Source organism: Mobula hypostoma, chromosome 7, assembly GCF_963921235.1.
Source record: "Mobula hypostoma chromosome 7, sMobHyp1.1, whole genome shotgun sequence".
Lineage (NCBI taxonomy): Eukaryota > Metazoa > Chordata > Chondrichthyes > Myliobatiformes > Myliobatidae > Mobula > Mobula hypostoma.
This window is the reverse complement of record NC_086103.1, coordinates 38471613-38490761: the sequence shown is the minus strand read 5'-3', so window position 1 is coordinate 38490761 and position 19149 is coordinate 38471613. Positions and strand designations below refer to the sequence as shown.

Genomic DNA, 19149 nt, shown 5'->3' with positions numbered 1-19149 from the left:
TAAGAAAATGAAGAAAAGCTGACTAGTTGACAGCTGTTGGGTTCATCTCTTGTCATACAACTTAGTTGGGTTACTTCACATTAGAAGAGACAGTGAAAAAAAGACAGGTTCCAATTATACCTTCTCCCTTAAACACGACAAAGGAAACCTTTTCTTAATGTACTGATCACCTAAGCAAATACATTTGAAAAACTTGACTCTTTTATTGCTTTTCAGAAAATGACTTCCTTGGTCTCAGAGTGTTTTGTTTCTTGGATTGAAACTTGCAGAATTATTCAGAAAAGTGCTGATTGCTTGATTTAAATTTTGACACATCAAGGAGAAAGACTGGTGGGATATTACTTTGAAATGCAAATCATGTTGGGCAACACAAGGATAGTATATTTCAACAGCACAGTCTGAACTGGGTAGAGATTCGTTTCCATATAATTTTAATGTTATACTCTTTGTTCAGAGATTTTCAAACAGATATAATTTAAAATGCCACAGAACACTCTCGCTACTTTTTAATTGTTTAAATTTTACTATAATTAGATATTAAGAAACAATTAGTTACAATACACTGAAAACATAGTATTATTTTTCAGATTTATTAGAGCTCAGAAATTATGAAATTATACAAAACTAAAATTACAATGGTTTTTGTTTCCTCATTCTCCAAGTGAAGAATAATGTGGGGGCTTGCTCTGGTTTCTGTTTTATTGATAGTTCCTGCATGGCATCATTCTCGTTTCAAGGCTCCTTCCTACCTCACTCACTCAGCTGGCATGTCAAAATGCACAAATTGTGGCAGTTGGGTTTATTTTACAAGTAATGACAGATCAGGCAGAGAATGGTCCAAGATCAATAGTCATCGCCCCCTCCCATTCCTACCACAACACACACACAAAAAAACAATGGATAACTTGAAGCCCCACTGACAAATTTCTGGCGTCCTTTCTTCAAACTGATAACAGCACAGATGAACCCAGCACTTGATAAGCAACCTTCGCAAGGCACAACACTGCAACCACAAGTGATTTTTTTAAAAAATTGTATTCCTACTGGCTGGAAATACGTCCAAAGGCTTTAATAACTGGGATATTTTCCCATATAATTTCACCATGACATTTACAATACAAAACAAAAGCCGAAGTATCATTCCGAAATAAAGCATCAGCGAATTCAAAAACAGATCAGCGACCCCCCCCCCACCCCCCGATTAAATGCAACCTCAGGACAAAACGTTGATGAAGGTTTATTTCCTGCAATATGACTAATTCTCCCTCCCCCTCCCCAACCCAACTTCCAAAACAAAACAACATGAGAGTGGTGTCAGCCCGAGAGGTACCAATGTGCAATATCTACAAAATGCCCAGCACTTACAGAGGGAGAGACGGATCCGTTGGCCAGGTAGGGATCCTGGAGCATCAGAAAGTGGGGATACCCCGAGTAGGCTGTCCCTTTGAACATACCTCCATCTTGACGCTGCTTTGTAACTGTACGAGAGAGAACACGGGGGAAAAGTTTAACTGCCCGGCTAACATTCACAAAACGCTGCCTGCAAACGAGGGCGAATGAAGGAGGACTTTCTAAATGGTGGGGCTATCCCAAGAAAATAAAGAGCAGAAGCCAGCGTACCGTCATTGATGTGTTCTTTGGATTTATCTTGGTAAATTCTTTGACTGTCCGAAGAACGTATGATCGCCTGTTAAAGAGATCATGTGAAAGAAGAATTTGCATGAGGTTGATTTGGCTAGGGCAAATGCACGCGTATGTCTTAGTAGCCTGGAAATCCATGAAGTGCAGCAAGGAATAAACTCCTTCATTCACTCACCTCTGGATCGGATGCAGGATTCACGTTCTGGTTAGTCTCCGACTCGTTGACTAGCGATGACTTCACGTCTGCCAAGTCCCTCTCGGTGAGAGCGTTCTCGGAGATTTTCTCCTCCTGCTCCCCTTCGTCTTTAAAAGAGATCATTTCATCGTTCGCCCCCAGATCATCCTCTCCGCCGCTGTTCAGCTGCGGCATTTTCCTTGGGATGTTTTCTCCTCTTCCCCCCCTCCCCCCACCCCACCTCTCCTCCACTCCTTCACTTTCCACTGTACAAAGTTACTGCCCGGGACTTGCGCCGCTTGTTGCAGACAGCCGGCCTGGGGAATGCAGTGTAAAGTTGCAGGCAGTTGGAGCGGGAGGAAAAGAAAGCGAGGAAGAAATCTCAGTGAAAGTAAGACAGTAGGGAGAGAAGAAAGATCTGAAGCAGTTTGTGTTTAGGACCAAGGCGACGGCTCCTCAGCATCAAAGGGCACCGCCTTTTGATTGACAGATTCATTGACGGGAGGGGGAATTCAATTGTTTCATCAACCAAACACTTTAAAATCATCATCATTTTCCTAATAAGTCCCTACCCTTGCAACCAACCCCTCCCTTAAAGGAAAATCTTTACATGCAGCTGTTTTTAAATCCAATATTTCATTAGCTTGGAGACAAGCAGTGAACCCACGCGTCCCCTTATAAATAACGTGTATACATTGCCAATGAAAGGATTCCCTATCTTGCTCAATAAACTGGAATTCCCTTTGAACAGTAGATAAATCTGACTTTTTCTAGAATTGCTTAAATTCATCCAAGGTGTTCGCTTTGAATTGTTAGGAGCCTGGTAGATTTTGGCATTTTTGCTATAAAAAGGACAATATACACAATGAAGTCAGATTGATTCAAGCTTGAGAAAGCCTCACACAAGCAGATACCCAGATACATTTTCACTCATTCACAGATTGAAACATACAGTCACATAGAGGTAGCCACGCACAGACTGGCCAGCCCAGTGCAGATACATATTCACACTTAAATATAGACAAACATAGGCACAGATACAATTACACACACACACACACACACACACACACACACACACACACACACACACGCAAACAAAATACAGGAGACACAAGTACACACTCACATAATAGACATAACACTCCAAAAGAACTTTCAGAGAGTAGGAGATTAGAAAGCTCTAAATTAAGTCAGAAAGATAAGAATAACTGCATTAGGAAAATAAATTTAATCTATTAGAAGAGAAGTGCTTAATAAGGAAATATTGGACATTCCCAAGTCACTAGAGGAGTTGCTTCTGTTGGAGAAAAGCAATGATGGGGTGAACCGGGGACCAGATGCTCTATCAGTGTATTTGAGCTGAGAAGCAGAATTGCTGGAAGTACAGACAGAGGTAAGGTGTGACCTTGGAAAGATATACAACCTACGGGTTTGGATCTTGAAATCAATGTACAAGGTATAGAGCGTACTAGCTTTGAGAATGAGGATTTAAATAGGCAGAGTGTTTTGTGGTTGGCATGGATACTGTGGGCCAAAGTGCTTGTTTTCTAGCAGTGTGACTCAATGATTCTCTGACTCTGTGATTCTAGCATATTACGGTACAAATGCCTATGAAATTATGGAAAAGTCAGCGTAAGTTAGAGTTTGACAGGATGAAGACACCAACAGAGAAGAAAACAAATGGGCAAAGTTGTCCAGTAGAAATGGAAGTTGATGGCACTTTCCTGGCATTCAGTTTCAGTGATTTTTCATTCATTTATAATGTAAATGAGATTTTAATCATATATGTGTTTTCAGGAGAGTGGCTCTTGGTGTCGTCCACATGCATATACATGCAAAGGGCTTATGGGTAAAGTTTCTAAGGACGAGCTTCCGTATGAGAAAAGTAGATAACTTGCCTGAAAAATTGGGATAAGCTTTAGGTAACTAAATAGAAGTGCATTGAAAAATCATTGTAGATTAACTGACTGGAACTCTAAGAAGCCACTACCTCAGGAGGACATTGGAAGAAAAGTGAAGCATTGATTGCTTATATGGAAGACCACCAACTATTAAAGATGACAAGGAGGGCTACAATGAACTACAGATGTAGTAACAAACAACAATAATTTTCAATGATGTACCTCCAGAAAATATATATGTTTGCTTTACAGGGATGTAAATAAAGAATAAAGACTGCTACAAAACATGTATGGATGTTTCTGAAACAGAATCAGTGTTTGTATAGGACAGAAGCATACTGATATTTTAACAGTGAGTTGTATTCACATCCATGTTCTCACAAAGCATTGCATACAGTCAGATGCAAATAATTACAAATCACATATCGCCCTGACTGGGAAAGAAATTTCCAACCTCTCATTCTCATTGGAGGTAAATCCAGAAAGTTCCTATTCAACACCATTTTGGGAATACCATCACTAGAACAACGGTTCAAGAAGACAGCTCAGATCACCTTCTCAAGGACAATTAGGGATATGCAAGTAGTAACTAACATTCACAAACTTTCACATAAACTGCAATGCACATTCTGGTGGTATAGGCAGAAACGGTGGAATTACTTCCAAATGTTGCTCCCGCGTAGTATTTTGATGTTTTGGGTGTGTTCTCAAGAGCTTTATGTTAAAAAGACAGTTGTCTGACCAATTTTAAACATTTTTTTTCTGGATTATGGATAATCAATTCAAACAAAAAGGAAATGTGGGAAGTGGCTCTCTAAATGGCCCCATTTCACAGGCACATTCTCCCTCCTTGACAATGGTTTTATTCCTAGTCCTGGCAACTGTTTCACTTCCAAGGAAAACTTTGTGCTGCAGATGGAAATTGTAAAAAGGCAGACAGTAGTGATTTTTTTCCCCTTAGTAGCTGTTTACTAGGGAACTGGCAACTGCATCATGACCTCTGTGATCCTCTGGCCCTATTCTTAAAAAGACTGTATTCAATTGATCATGCCTCCAGTAACTCACATACAGTATTTACAAGAAAAGTCTCCTGACAGAAATATAAAGAAAATACACAATAAATACTTCCAATAATATTAATATGCATTTGAACATAAACATATTCATATATAGAGTTATTTTCACACATTGATACAAACGCATTCAAAGATTTGACCTTATATGCCTTGCAATGCAGTTACATTATTCATGTACTTTAATGCAACATTTAAGAGAAATTTGGACAAGTACATGGATGAGAGGGGCACGGAGGGCTATGGTCAGATTGGCGTTGATGGGAGTAGGCAGAATAGCAGTTCGACTTCCATGCTGTAGTGTCCTTTGATTCAGTGACTCATACATGGACATTTGAACAAGAATGGCTATACTGTAATTATTGACTGGTCCTACTGAAATTGTGAGACTTTTTCCCGAACCTTTGCAGTTTTTGTAATGGAAGAAATCAGATATAGTTGCGAATGAAGGTCCTTGCTTTTGCTCCAAAAAAGTGAGCGAGCGGTGATAACTGTCCAAATCACGATGCTGTGTGACTTGCAAGTGAGTGCAGTAAATCCAAGCATATCCCTGGACTTGTATCAGAATATTTAGGTAACTCATCCAATCAAGTTTTGCAACAACCAATATGTTAATGGCAGTAGATGATAAATCCAAGGAATGTCATATGAAGATGGTGAAACTCTCTTTAAGTCAATATCTTGAATGTCGCTTCCAGGTTAATAGCTGAGATGGAACGTTGTTCCACTTTTGCTGCATGTGAGCCCAGACATCCAATGCAACTGAGCACTGTCTAAGCTTTATTATCAGTTCTGACCATTATGAAGGAGAGGAGATTATTGAGGGAACATCTAAAATGGTTAGACCTCAGATATTAGTTAAGAAATGCCACCAGTGATGTCCTGGGGGCTAAATGATTGAGCTGTAAAAACATGTTAGATATTACTCTGATCAGTGGAGAGTTTCTTCTTAATTCCCATATACTTCAATTTTACTAGGGAGCTTTCTTAATCTCATATAAATGCTGCCTCTACGTCAAGGACAGTCAGTGTCATCTTGTCTCTGGAATTCACCTGTTTGTATTAGGACTGATATTTTAAGGAGATCATGTGGAACATATATTGAACATTAGTGAACAGCTTAGGGTTGATGAAATGTTGCTTGATAAGAAGGTCACCACTTTGCAAATAATTAAGAGAAAGTTGATAGATTGATAGATAGCCAGATTGGATTTGTTCTACTTTTTGCAGTAGGATATGCTTAGCGGATTCCTTGTAGCAGGATACCTTGCACTTAGTATCAATAATACCAAGGAGGTTGATTGTGGACTTTAGGAAGAGAAAGTTGGGAGATCACACACCATGCCTCATAGAGAACTCTGCAGTGGAGAGGGAGAACAACTTCAAGTTCCTGGGTGTCAATAACTCAGAAGATCTTTCCTGGGCCCAACATATTGATGCAATTATGACGAAGGCATGCCAGTAGCTATATTTCATTAGGAGCTTGCTAAGATTTCACCAAAGACACTAGTAAATTTCTACAGATGCACCATGGAGAGCATTCAAACTGGTTGCATCACCGTTTAGTATAGAAGTGCCAATACACAGAATCGAAAAAAACCTGCAGAGTGTTGTAGACTCAGCCATCTCCATTATGGTCACTAGGCGCCCCACCACTGAGGACATCTTCAAAATGCAATGCCTCTGATCATTAAAGACCCTCACTATCCAAGGTATGCCCTCTTCTCCTTGGTAAAAGGACAGGAAAATTGCAAATGGCACTCCACTCTTTAAGAAGGGAAGGAGGCAAAAAGCAGGAAATTATAGGCCAACTTCAGTGGTTGGGAAGATGTTGGAGTCGATTATTAAGGATGTGGTTTTGGGGTGCTTGGAGGCACATGATAAAATAGGACAAAGTCAGCATTGTTTCCTTAAGGGGAAATCTTGCCTGACAAATTTGTTGGAATTCTTTGAGAAACTGGCAGCGAGGATTTACAAGGTGGAGTAAATGGATATTGTTTACTTTGGATTTTCAAAAGGCCTTTGACAAGGTGCCTCACATGAGGCTGCTGAAGGAGATAAGACCCTGTGGTATTACAGGAAAGATACTACCTTGGATAGAAAATTGGCTGATTGGCAAGAGGCAAAGAGAGGTCCTTTCCTAGTTGGCTGCTGTTATCTAATGGTGTTCTGCAGAGGTCACTGTAGGGTCTGCTTCTTTCCACAATATATGTCAATGATTTCGATGACAGAACTGATGGCATTGTGGACACGTTTGCAGATGATACAAAAATATGTGGAGGCACTGGTAGTGTTGATGAAGTAGAGAGTCTGCAGAAGGATTTAGACAGGTTAGGAGAATGGGCAAAGAAATGGGAAATGGAATATAGTGTAGGGAAGTGTACGATCATGTACTTTGATAGAAGGAATAAAGGTGTAGACTATTTTCTAAATGCTGAAAAAAGTTCAGAAATCAGAAGAACAAAGGGACTTGGGAGTCTTGGTGCAGGATTCTCTAAAGGTTAATTGAGAGCTGAATTGGTGGCAAGGAAGATAAATGCAATGTTACTATTCATTTTGAGAGGATTATCATATAAAAGCAAGGATGTAATGATGAAGCATTTAAAACATTGGTTAGATTGCACTTGGAGTATTGTGAGCAGCTTTGGGTCCCTTATCTAAGAAAAGATGTACTGGTATTGGAGAGGGTACAGAGGAGGTTCACAAGAATGGCTCTGGGAATGAAAGGGTTAACATACGAGGAGCATTTGGTGCCTGTACTCGGTGGGATTTAGAAGAATGAGGGCGGATCTCATTGAAACATGTGCAATATTGAAAGGCCTTGATAGAGTGGACATGAAGAAGGTATTTCCTACAGTGGGGGGATGTTTAGGACCAGAGGGTACAGCCTCAGAATAGAAGGACATCCCTTAGGATCAGAGATGAGGAGGAATTTCTTTAGCCAGCAGGTGGTGAATTGGTGCTCTGCATTGCTTCAGAGATTGTGGAGGCCATGCCAATGGTTGTATTTAAAGTATAGGTTGGTGGGTTCTTGATTAATAAGGGTGTCAAAGTAACAGGGAGAAGGCAGGAGAATGGGGTTGAGAGGGTTAATAAATCAGCTATGATTGAATGGTGGAGCAGACTTGATGGGCCAAATTCCTAATTCTTTTCCTACGTCTTGTGGCAGTCTCATTACTACCATCAGGGAAGAGGATAGGAGTCTGAAGACACACGCTCAACATTTTAGGAACAGCTTCTCGTCTGCCATCAGATTTCTGAATGTTCCATGAACCCGTGAACATATCTTCATTATTTTGCTCTTTTTTAACTACTTATAATAATTTTATATATTGCATTGTATTACTCAAAACAACAAATTTCACAACATAAAAATCCTGATTGTGATTTCGAAAGTTGTGTTCCTTTCTGACTACATGCCAGCTTTGTGCATATTATAGACCAGTTTGTGAAAAGCATCACTGGTGTGAGACCATTAAGAATGTGTCTTTCAAAATCTACAGCCCTAGTTATACCCACTGCTTTCAGCCAGTGATGGGCATTATGTGGAATGCATCAAGATAGCTGAGTTGTAGCTTCTGTGACAATGTGAGCCTTAGAAGGAACTGGGGTAGATAACTTACATTAAATATTTCAGGCAAAGGTAGCTGGGAATGCTTCCTTGTCATTTGCATCACAACCTATGCTCTTCTGTTGGAGAAGATGGGAATATTCAAGGGACCTTATCTTCTTAGGTATTTTGATTGCTCACTACCACCATGATGACGTGGAACTACAGAGCTTCAATCCGATTGCCTTTCTGATTCTTTAACTTGCTGCTACTGTTTCTTAGATGAGCTGTTTGTCAGTTGCTTGAGCTGCTCTTATCCAGACAATTTTAGAGTATTCCCAATCACAGTAGCATAGCAGCTAGCACCCCGCTATTATAGCTCAAGGCGTCAGAGTTCAGAGATCAATCCCAACGTCCTCCCCATGGAATGAGTGGGTTTTCTCCAGGTACTCTGGCTTATCCCTCAGTCCAAAGGTGTACCAAGTAGGTTAATTGGTCATTGTAAATTTTCCTGTGATTAGGTGAGGGTTACAACGGGCTTGTCACCAGTTGCTGGCTGGTGTGTCTCGCCTCGAAGGAGCTGAAGGGCCCACCCTGAACTGTATCTCTGAATTTTAAAAAAAGTAACATTAACTGCACAGCATTGTGTCACTTCCTCCAGATGGCTTGCATTGCCAGGATGATATTGGTGGACTCTGGGACATTGTCTGGATTGTATAATTCTATCAGTACCACAATATATGAGATCTTCGCAGAGTTGACTGGGTGAGTTGTGGCTACTGAATGCAATGACTTAGTTGTATTATTGTTATAATTTGCTGCAATGATTTGATATCATAGAGTGTGTGGCTTGGTAGGGCATTTCAAAGGGCAAAGAAGGTCAACCAGATTGGAATTAAGACCCAACTAAAATGGTAGGTTCAAAAGAATGTTAGTGATCTGGGTGAGATGCTTGGCAGACTATGTTCACTGTTACCAGATTAATTCATTGAAACTCCTTGACTGCTGTGGTGGAATTTGAACTCATGTCTCACTGTCATTGGCCAAGTTCTCAAGACTTCTAATCTGGTAATCATATTCACAATGCCACTGATTAACATGGTGTTAAAATGGCACTGGAGTGTGGTGACTGGTTGCAAGCTGCTCTCTCCAGATCTTCTCATTTATTTATACAATCAACTTGTCCAAATTGATTCATATTTTTTATACAGAAACATTCCCAAGCACATGCTGCTATACCAACCTGAACATTCAATTAGAACCCCATTAGATACTTCAGTGTACACAGTGAAGTATACTTATACACATACAAATTTGTATCTGTATACAGACTGTAACAAAACATTAATGTACAAAGACAGACACATAGAGCACACCTTATAGGCACAGATCAGACACATTCAAATATAAATTCCACATTCAAATGCTGATGGACACAGACAGGCATTTTTGCAAATGTAGTGGATACCGGTTAATTGGCCTATCGGTTAATCAGGACAGCTGCGTGTTTGCAACAACTCTTAAAGAACAAAAATGAATTGAGAAAATAGCTGGGCTTGCCTTCATTGCTGTGCCACTTAATTGGGATAGAAGACTGTTGCTGAACAGTTTTCTCCACGTGCTCTTACATGGCTGTTCTTCGAGCGAACAGTTTTTAAATAGTCAAGTCAAGTCACTTTTTATTGTCATTTCAACCATAACTGCTGGTACAGTACACAGTAAAAACGAGACAACTTTTTTCAATAGCGTCATTTGATTTGTTTGTGTTGAAAAAGCAGTGACTTTTGCCACTGGCAAGAAATGAGCAGTAAGACATTTCCGAATTGTTTTACTTACTGCAATTTCAAGCATTAAGGCTTGGAGATGCCAGAAATGGATGGGAGTGAAAATGAAACAATTTCACTACTTCAGCAAATTTGGATCTACAAAGAATTTGAAGGTATCAACAATCATCTTGAATGTTACAATGAAAATGAAGATTTGGAGGATGGAATTGTCGATAGCACTGCATGGAGGAAGTCGATTATCTGCACCAGGTATCTGCACTGATTTTGATCATTTAGAGTCAATCAAAAGAAGATGGCTATATACACCGGATGAATTCCTCCATCAATAACTATTAAGAACTAATACATAGTTTTACAGTACTAGTAACAGTTGTAGTATTTGTAGTATTGTAATTTGTTCTGTATTTCATTTAAATACATAATTTGTGATTCAGTTAAAAATAATTTTTTTTTCATACCTTTTTAGCTATTTCCTTGAAACTTCAGTTAATTGGGGGAGCCGTTTAATTGGGCCAAATTGTACTGTGTCCCAATTAAAAGGAGTCCACTGTATATTCACATACACGTGCAGAGATGGACACATTCACGGACTTCCATGAAGATTCTCCATTCTATTTTAAACTCCAATAGTTTACAAATTGATTCAACCATAGTTAATGGCTTATTGTTCTCTAAAAAGAAAGCATATTTGCATTTGTACAGTGTTGTTCACAATCCCAGTTAGCATTGTGATATACAGTATGAACGATACTGTAGTGCAGATAACCTGCAGCTAATTTGGGTGGGTAGGACCACTGACAGCAACGATGACAATGAGCAGATAATCTCCTTTGCTGAATAGTTGGTCGACATTTAAATATTGGCCTTAAAACAGAAGTAGTTATCCATTATTATTTTAACAATAAAATACTTCTGATTCCAGAAATCACAACGTTAGAATTTGATAGTGCACAGGAAAAGTCCTTTTCAACGGTGTGCATTAAACTCTGGAAATAGCAATAACCTTTAACCCAGTCAAACGCCGAATAAGTCAAACCCCCACTGCCAACGATTAACTTTTTGTTGTATTCATAGATTTAAAAATATGGCGCTTCTCATCACTTTGCTTCCAGGCAGAAATTTTATTTGTAAAAGCATGATTTTCTTTCAAAGAATATAGAAATATCTGAAAAGTTTATCTTGTCCCTTATCCCCGTAGGTGGGACGACGACTTTAATACTGCAGCTGGGATTGGACCCGCGGTGAGAGGTCAGCCTGTAGACACGTGCTCGGGACAAGCTATGTTGTAAGAAGTAGTGTGGAGATGTATCCTTCAACAAGGGACGGAAAGTTAAGGCTGAGAGTTTACACATTCCTGTATAACATTAATTCCTCTGTAGATAATTCCTTTTTTTTTGTTCGCATAGACTAGAAACATATACTGAGATTTCCAGCCCTCCCACATGGAACAGAGAGAGAGGAAAAAATTCCCTCTTTGGCAAATGTGAAGGAACCTGTTGCCGCATAGCCAGGAAACAAAGGGTCTCATTAATGTAAAGGCTGAGACCGCTTTCATGTGGCCGCCGCTTCACGCCTTTCCTACATCATTTTCCCACTCCCCTTTATAAACATGGGGGGGCCCTGCACGAATCTAATTGCAGGGCTTCATCAGAATAAAGGAGCTGATTGTGCTGCATTTAGCATGGAATGTATAGGACTGCGGGGGAGATGGAGATTGCGTGTGGCGTGAGAAAACGATCGCGTTGTTGTCATGTTTTTAACCACAAGGATGGGATTGGAAAGCTACAGACGGCGGTTCTCTTTGATCTGGCGGCGCCCCGGCCTTTGTGTGACCAAATTTGGAAATGCCACGTTCCCACGTGACCGGAAAAGTCGGGGTGACCCCCCCACCTCCCCGCAGCAGAAAGTTCATTTCCTTGTATGTTTGTGTAGCTGTGCGTGTTTGCGATGTGAGATTGTATTGCTCACGTCGCAGTATGAGTGGATCCTTTAAAAAAAATTGCATTACCAGACTCAATGATAAGGAATTGATAGTCTCCGTGGGCAGGATTTAATACACTGCCTTAACGTGCAGACTCGCTTATGATGCAACATAACTAGCTGTTTTGTGGACGTATCGCTCCGGTAATATAAATACTGCAGCACAGCCGCATATCCTGCGACCGCGCACTGGAGCAGCACCAGGGGAATGTTCTGATTGGCATGTATACCTGAAAGGACCGACAGCGATTTAATCGCCTAAAATTGTGTTTGTTTTAAGGAATGTAACACACGCTTTGCATCCACGTTTAACAGCAGCTGTAACTGGTTTTAAAATTAAATATATGCCAGGGTTATTTTAATGCCTGTGGTAAACCTTTTCAAATACAGGGGTTGTTGCTGACATTAAAATAGCACTGATGGGAAAATGTAAGCTACTGATTCCCTTGATGTCCCAATAACAGCGAATAGTTAATTCCACATCCGATCTGGGTTAACTGATCCCAGATGGGTTGGCTTCAGTTTCCCATTTTTGGAAAGAGGACACCGGGCATCTTCCTGATGATAAGCCGATGACCTCAGCAGGAAGCCTGTTCCTGTGGATGTCAGGGGAGGATGGCATCAAAATACAAAAAGCTCGAAGCAGCTCAGGTAGCATCAGCGAGAAGAGAAATTGAGTCAGTATTGGGTTGAAGAGCCATCAACACAGAGGGCAGAAGCCAGGTTTTTCTTGTCTCTCTCTGGTGAAAAAGCACAGTGGCACTGCCAGAGTCCCACTTAAAGGACCACGGGCACAGGATGAAATGCCAGGAGCAAACGGAATCCATTGAATTCAACAAGATCAGAACCTTCAGCGTTGAAGGATGAGGAGAGACCTTGGAATGGACAACACAAGAAAAAGTAGCGAGGAGAGGCCCTGGCTGACCACCCCTAACTCCTCAATGAAGAATTTTGTTTTCACATCTCTGTCCAGTATGGCCATTCATTGTTTTGGCACTGTGATCTTTGGCTCCAGATGTCCCATAGTTGTCAAGCCTCATAAGAATTCTGTGTGTTTCAAAGACACGAACCCCCATTCCTCTAAACCACTTATAAAGTTCCTTTTCGATTAGTGTCTCTTTATAGGACTATCCAAACAAGAGAAAATCTGCAGATGCTGGAAACCCAAAGCAACACACACAAAATGCTGGGGGACTCAGCAGGCCAGGCAGCATCTATGGAAAAGAGTAAGCAGTCGATGCTTCAGGCACAGACCCTACATCAGGACTATCCAAGTGTCAGGATTCAACCTGGTGAACCATTGCTGCATCCTCTGTCATTCCTTCTGTCCTTTGCTAGGAATACTGGAACCCCGCACAATAGCTCAAGTTTAGTCTCACCAGTCCCAAACTATACAAAAGAGATATGCAGAGACTAGAAATAAAAATAGCATGCTCAAGAATCTTGCAAAAGACTGAATGGGAAAGTCAGAATGCTGTTTGTTAACTACAGTTCAGCATTTAACACAATCATTCATGCAGTTCTGATTGAAATGCTCCAGAACCTGGGCTTCTATACTTCCCTCTGCAACTGGATACTCAACTTCCTAACCAGAAGACCACAATCTGCGCTCATTGGAAATATGATCTCCACCTCCCTGACAATCAACACTGGCATACCTCAATGACAGGTGCTTAGCCCACTGCTCTACGCTCTCCACTCCCATGATTAGGTGGCTATGCACAGCTCAAATGCCATCTATAAATTTGCTAATGATCCAACTACTTTTGGCAGAATTTCGGATAGTGACGAGAGGGCAGAAAGGAGCAAGGTATATCGGCTATTTGAGTGGTACCACTGCAACAACCTTGCACTCAACATCAGTAAGACTAAAGAACTGATTGTAAGCATCAGAAAAGGTAAGAGAAGGGAACACACACCAATCCTCACTGAAGGATCAGAAGAGGAAAGAGTGAGCAATTTCAAGTTCCTGACTGTCAATATCTGAAGATCTAACCTGGACCCAACTTATCGATGCAGGTTCAAGGAAGGCATGCCAGTGGCTATATTTCTTTAGGAGCTTAAGGAGATTTGGTTTGTCACTAAAAATACTTAGATATTTCTATAGATGTACCACGGAGAGCATTTTAACTGGCTACATCACCATCTGGTATGGTGTGAGGGACTACTGCACAGGATTGAAGTACACTGCGGAGAGTTGTAAACTTAGCTCCATCATGGACACTAGCCTCAGTAGTATACAGGACATCTTCTAGGAGTGATGCCTCAAAAAGGCGGCGTCCATCATTAAGGACCCCCATCACCCGGGTCGAGCCGTGCTCTCATTGCTACCATCAGGAAGGAGGGACAGAAGTCTGAAGGCACACACATCAATGGCTCAGAAACAGCTTCTTCTCCTCTGCCATCCGGTATCTGAATGGACATTGAACCCATGAATACTACCTCACTATTTTATTACTTCTATTTTTGCACTACTTATTTCATTTAACTATTTTGTGTGTGTATATATATGTACTTAACTGCAATTAATTTTTTCTATTACTATGTATTGAATTGTACTGCTGCTGCAAAGACAACAACTTTCAGGACTTAAGCCGGTGATATTCAACCTGATTCTGATGAAGACCTGTTAGCTTACAAAATTTTGATTTCTCAAGTAGGTTGAGTTGGCAAATTTTGTGGGGAAACTTGATTGGCAATAAAGTCAATATGAAAAATCCGTCTTGCTTGGCTAGTACTTCCTGCTCGAACACAATTGTGCCTACATGTTGAGAAAGGGAATTTGCAGGGCTGGCTATGAACCACAAAGTGGATAGCTGCATTGCACAGGTTGGTAGATCAATTGTAGGCACTTTGTGTCTGAAGTTCCAATATGTTGCACGTCGGCCTGTTAACATTGTGGAGGCAAAAATAGCATCCCGTACTTCCATCTGGTCTTCTGTGAAGTACTGCCTGGCAGATTGTGACATTAAATACAAAAGCCAAATTTCACCATGCATGTGTGTGACTTCATGGATGCTTTAAAATTTACCATTTCTTCTTGTTCTTTAATCACCTTCATATCTGAATGTACCCCAGTCTTTCAAATCCAAATGACAGTAAATGCAAAATGAAAGCTCATTCTCCATTATTTTTCCAATCCCTGGCAACGTCTGCCTTTTACCAATCAATAGTCCATGAAGTGCTTCTAGCACCCTTAACTTCTCAACGTGAAGTAAAATAATATATGAATTTAGCACTTTTACCACATGTCACATCATGTCATTTTAAGAAAGTTTTATTCTGATTTTCTGTCTTCCCAATTTGTTATAGTCTTGTATCAGTACGTCAAGCTAGCAAACTTCATTTAAGTATGATTATCTGAGAAAACCATTTGACATGATCGAGCCGAGATTTTAAAATGCGTTCACAGGACAGTACATCACAAGATAGCCAGTATTCCAAAAATTTAACAAAAATGGAAAGATGGAATATGCTGACAAAGGAAGAATGCAGAATTCACAACAGTATTAGAAAAGGAAGCATAGCATTGGGTAATGAGCATAGGGTAATAAGTCAGGAAGTAGGTATTTTAGTATGGGATGCTACAATCATACATAAGAAGCAGATTTTAGAGTATATGGGGTATAGATGGGATAAATGCAAGCAGGCTTTTTCCACTGAGATTGGGTGAGAATAGAACTTGAGGTCATAGGTTATGGGTGAAAGTGAAATATTTATGGGGAACCTGCGAGGAATTTCTTCACTCACGGTGTGGTACAGTGGACGCAGTGGATTCTAAGTTCGAAGTATATTTATTATTAAAGTACATAAATGTCACCATATACAACCCTGAGATTCTTTTTCTTGTGGGTGTTCACAGTAAATATAAGAAACACAATAGTATCAATGGAAGACTGCACGCAACAGGGTGGACAACAACCAATGTGAAAAAACCAACAAACTGTGAAAGTACAAAGAAAGAAAGAAAATAATAATAATATTAATAATAATGATGGGGTTAGGCAGAATAACAGTTTATCACAAACTACATGAGCTGGAGAGCCTCTTTCTGTGCTGAAGTGCGGTATGACTCTATTAAAGGAGGTTACAATATTCTTGTGGATAAATATTTTATAGATTTGTGAAAAGGGAAAGATTTCCTTGTAAAAGTTATGTTTGGGAGTTATTCAAATTTTGAGTTTCATTGCACCGGAGGCTGTAACTCCTGGTTTGAAGAAGTTAACCATCGTTCACCACAGCTCCTTCAGTTCAGTGATTTACTCCGGTTCAAATCCCCATGACTCACAAGTAACATTAGCACCTGTTCACCACTAAAAGATTTATTAACTCTGGATTGTAACATCATGGATAATACAGCAGGCTTGGAGTCTTTGATAATAAGTGAGTGTTCATGATTGTTTGTGAGGCAACACACAGACCGAAAAGCAGGGGTGTTACTCAAAACAGAATTCCTTTCCTCCCATGGATGCCATTGACCCACCATGACTCACCAGCATCTTGCTTGCTGCTAAGAGAAGAAACTAATTTTTCAAAGGTCATGTTGAAACAACTGATTGGAAGTCTAGAAAAATGGGCACTGGCAACGCGATGCTCCTGAACAACATAGTTAGTTAGCTCCTTAAGAATCCAAGCTGTTGATTCACTGGCAATTTGCAATCCAGTTGTACACGTTTGTAGTGTGGGTCACGTAGACCGGTGTTAGAATGTGTGATGCTCACATGGAAGTAGAGTATGAGGTCAATCACTGTGTAACTCTAATTTGATGCTAGTAGTGTCAATTTGAACCTCAGTGATGAAGCTCAGCTTGCATGGAGAATTTAGCAGCAGAAAGAGTCCCGCCTGTACTATTTAAAGGCATCTTCAATAAATTACAGGTTGGTTTGTGGTTGATATATAGGAGGACTGGTTGAAATGAGTTGTGAGTTAAGTCTTTTTTTACTGAGAAATAGTTTTAGTTGCAGTTGCATGGATATGAGTATGTGTTAACTTTCAGCTTGGTAGAACGGGATTGGGTGGGCTGCAAGATGAGAGGAGCATGAGGACATGCAGAACATGGAAAATGCTTGGATGGAGGAGTGAGAAGTTAGAAAGAGCTCTGGGTTAGGATGCCTTATCCAGTAACTGCTATAACGGAGTATTTCCCTTTTATGTATCCCAGTGCGAATAGCACGTTGCAAGGAAGGTGCTGGTACTACATATTGCTGCCAAACGATAGTCTGTGCCAGAACTCTGTTGCTGGTAGGTGTTAAGATTATTGCTAGCAATGGATATGGTTCAGGCTCTCCCCGCAGTTTTGTAGGGAACATTGGCAAGAGTTCACAGATTGAAGCATACCGCTGCATTACGGTGATCACAAGGGAGTGGAGCTCATCTTCTTAGAGTCGCACAGAACAAAGAATAGAAGACAGGAATGGATCTGCCAGAACAGCTACGATTGACATCACCCACATTGCAAAGAGGCATCTGCATTTGAATGCTGGAATGTTACAAAATGTGATTATGCTTCATGATGGTCATTATCGAATATCAATGTCACAATCACTGCAATTATTCACTCACAATATGTTGTTCTCATCATCTTCATCTACACCCTTGTTAGATGAACGGGGTGATATTTGGAGACAAGCGCTATCCAACTTCAGCCCTGGTCTTAAAAGTCATGCACCAATCTCTTACCTCATAGAAAGGATCACTGACATACCAAACAATCTTTTCGTGGCACAGGATGCTTTGTATGCAGCAGAATGGATCCACAAATTCACGGTAATCAATTCTATGCTCTCTAGTCTGGCAAAAATATGGCTTTGGGCATTGCCACCGATTAGAAGATCAGGAGGAGGATGAAGAAGAAGAGAAGAAAGAAGAAGTGTAATGGTATTGGGTTTGCTGACCGTGAAGTTCTAAACTCAAACAAAAACCTTTAAGCTGTATTGACGGTGACGAGAGAGCTTACAGAGGAGAGGTTGACACCCTGACACAGTGGTGCTAAGATAACAAACTCTCCCTCAATATCCAAAAAACAAAAGAGCTGGATGTGGATTACAGGATGAACAGAGACAGACTCGCCCCGATCAACATCAATGGGACTGCAGCTGAGAGGGTGAGTAGTTTCAAGTTCTTTGGTATACACATCACCGAAGGTCTCACCTGGACTGTACACACCAGCTATGTGGCAGAAAAAAAAAGCACAACAGCATCTCTTCCAACTCAGGTGATTGAAGATTTTCAGCATGGCCCCCCAAATTCTCAAGCATCCTGACTGGCTGTATCACTGCCTGGTATGGGAACTGCACCAACCTTGATCGCTGGGCACTGCAGAGAGTGGTACAGACAGCCCAACGCATCTGTAGATGTGAATTTCCCTCCATTGAGGACCCTTACAGCAGCGGGTGCAGAAAGAAGGCCTAGAAAATCATCAGAGACACCAGTCACCCCAACCATAAACTGTTTCAGCTGCTTCTATCTGGCAAATGGTACCGCAGCATTAAAGCCAGGATCAACAGGCTACGGGACAGCTTCTTTCTACAAGCCATCAGACTTATAAATTCACATGTCTGTACATTGTGATGGAGTCATAATGCAAAGATTACTACTCCCTCACTTGCGTGATTGATGTAAGATTTAAATAAATTCAATTCATATCAAATATAAGTAGCTGCAAGTACCCTCACTAAAGGGATGTTACACTGTAACTACGTAATCTTCAAGGACTAGTTCACTTCCCTGTTTATTCTCCATGGCAAGTTTAGCTGCCAATATTCACTACTTGAGTGGTGGGTCTCCCCTCCCTGCCAAGAAGATACTTCCAGCTAACAAAGTAGTTTACAACATATTCATTTTATTTCAGTGATACATGCTTAAATCAACACGACATTCTTAAAACACATTTAAAATCTTAAACCTTTCCAAATCGCGAACCAGTTCTGAAACAGAAAGGATTTGCAAACCACACAGGTACAATCCTTAAAAGCTAAAAAGTCATTTGAACGATGCAGCCGAATGAATCATTCATTACAGAAATGGAAGCAAGACCAAT

General features: G+C 40.6%; 1 protein-coding gene across 6 annotated transcripts in view; it reads right to left on the bottom strand.

Moving 5' to 3' along the window:
* The window catches only part of LOC134349243 (transcription factor 7-like 2), a 234064-nt gene extending 232017 nt beyond the window's left edge, over positions 1-2047 (bottom strand). For all 6 annotated transcript variants that reach the window (XM_063053270.1, XM_063053271.1, XM_063053273.1 and 3 more), the window contains exons 1-3: positions 1817-2047; positions 1621-1687; positions 1366-1478 (exon numbers count right to left, since the gene is read on the bottom strand). In XM_063053270.1, the coding sequence (XP_062909340.1) occupies positions 1366-1478; positions 1621-1687; positions 1817-2011 (375 nt within the window). In that variant the 5' untranslated portion in view covers positions 2012-2047. The remainder of the gene's footprint in view (positions 1-1365; positions 1479-1620; positions 1688-1816) is intronic.
* Between the last annotated feature and the right edge of the window lie 17102 nt (positions 2048-19149).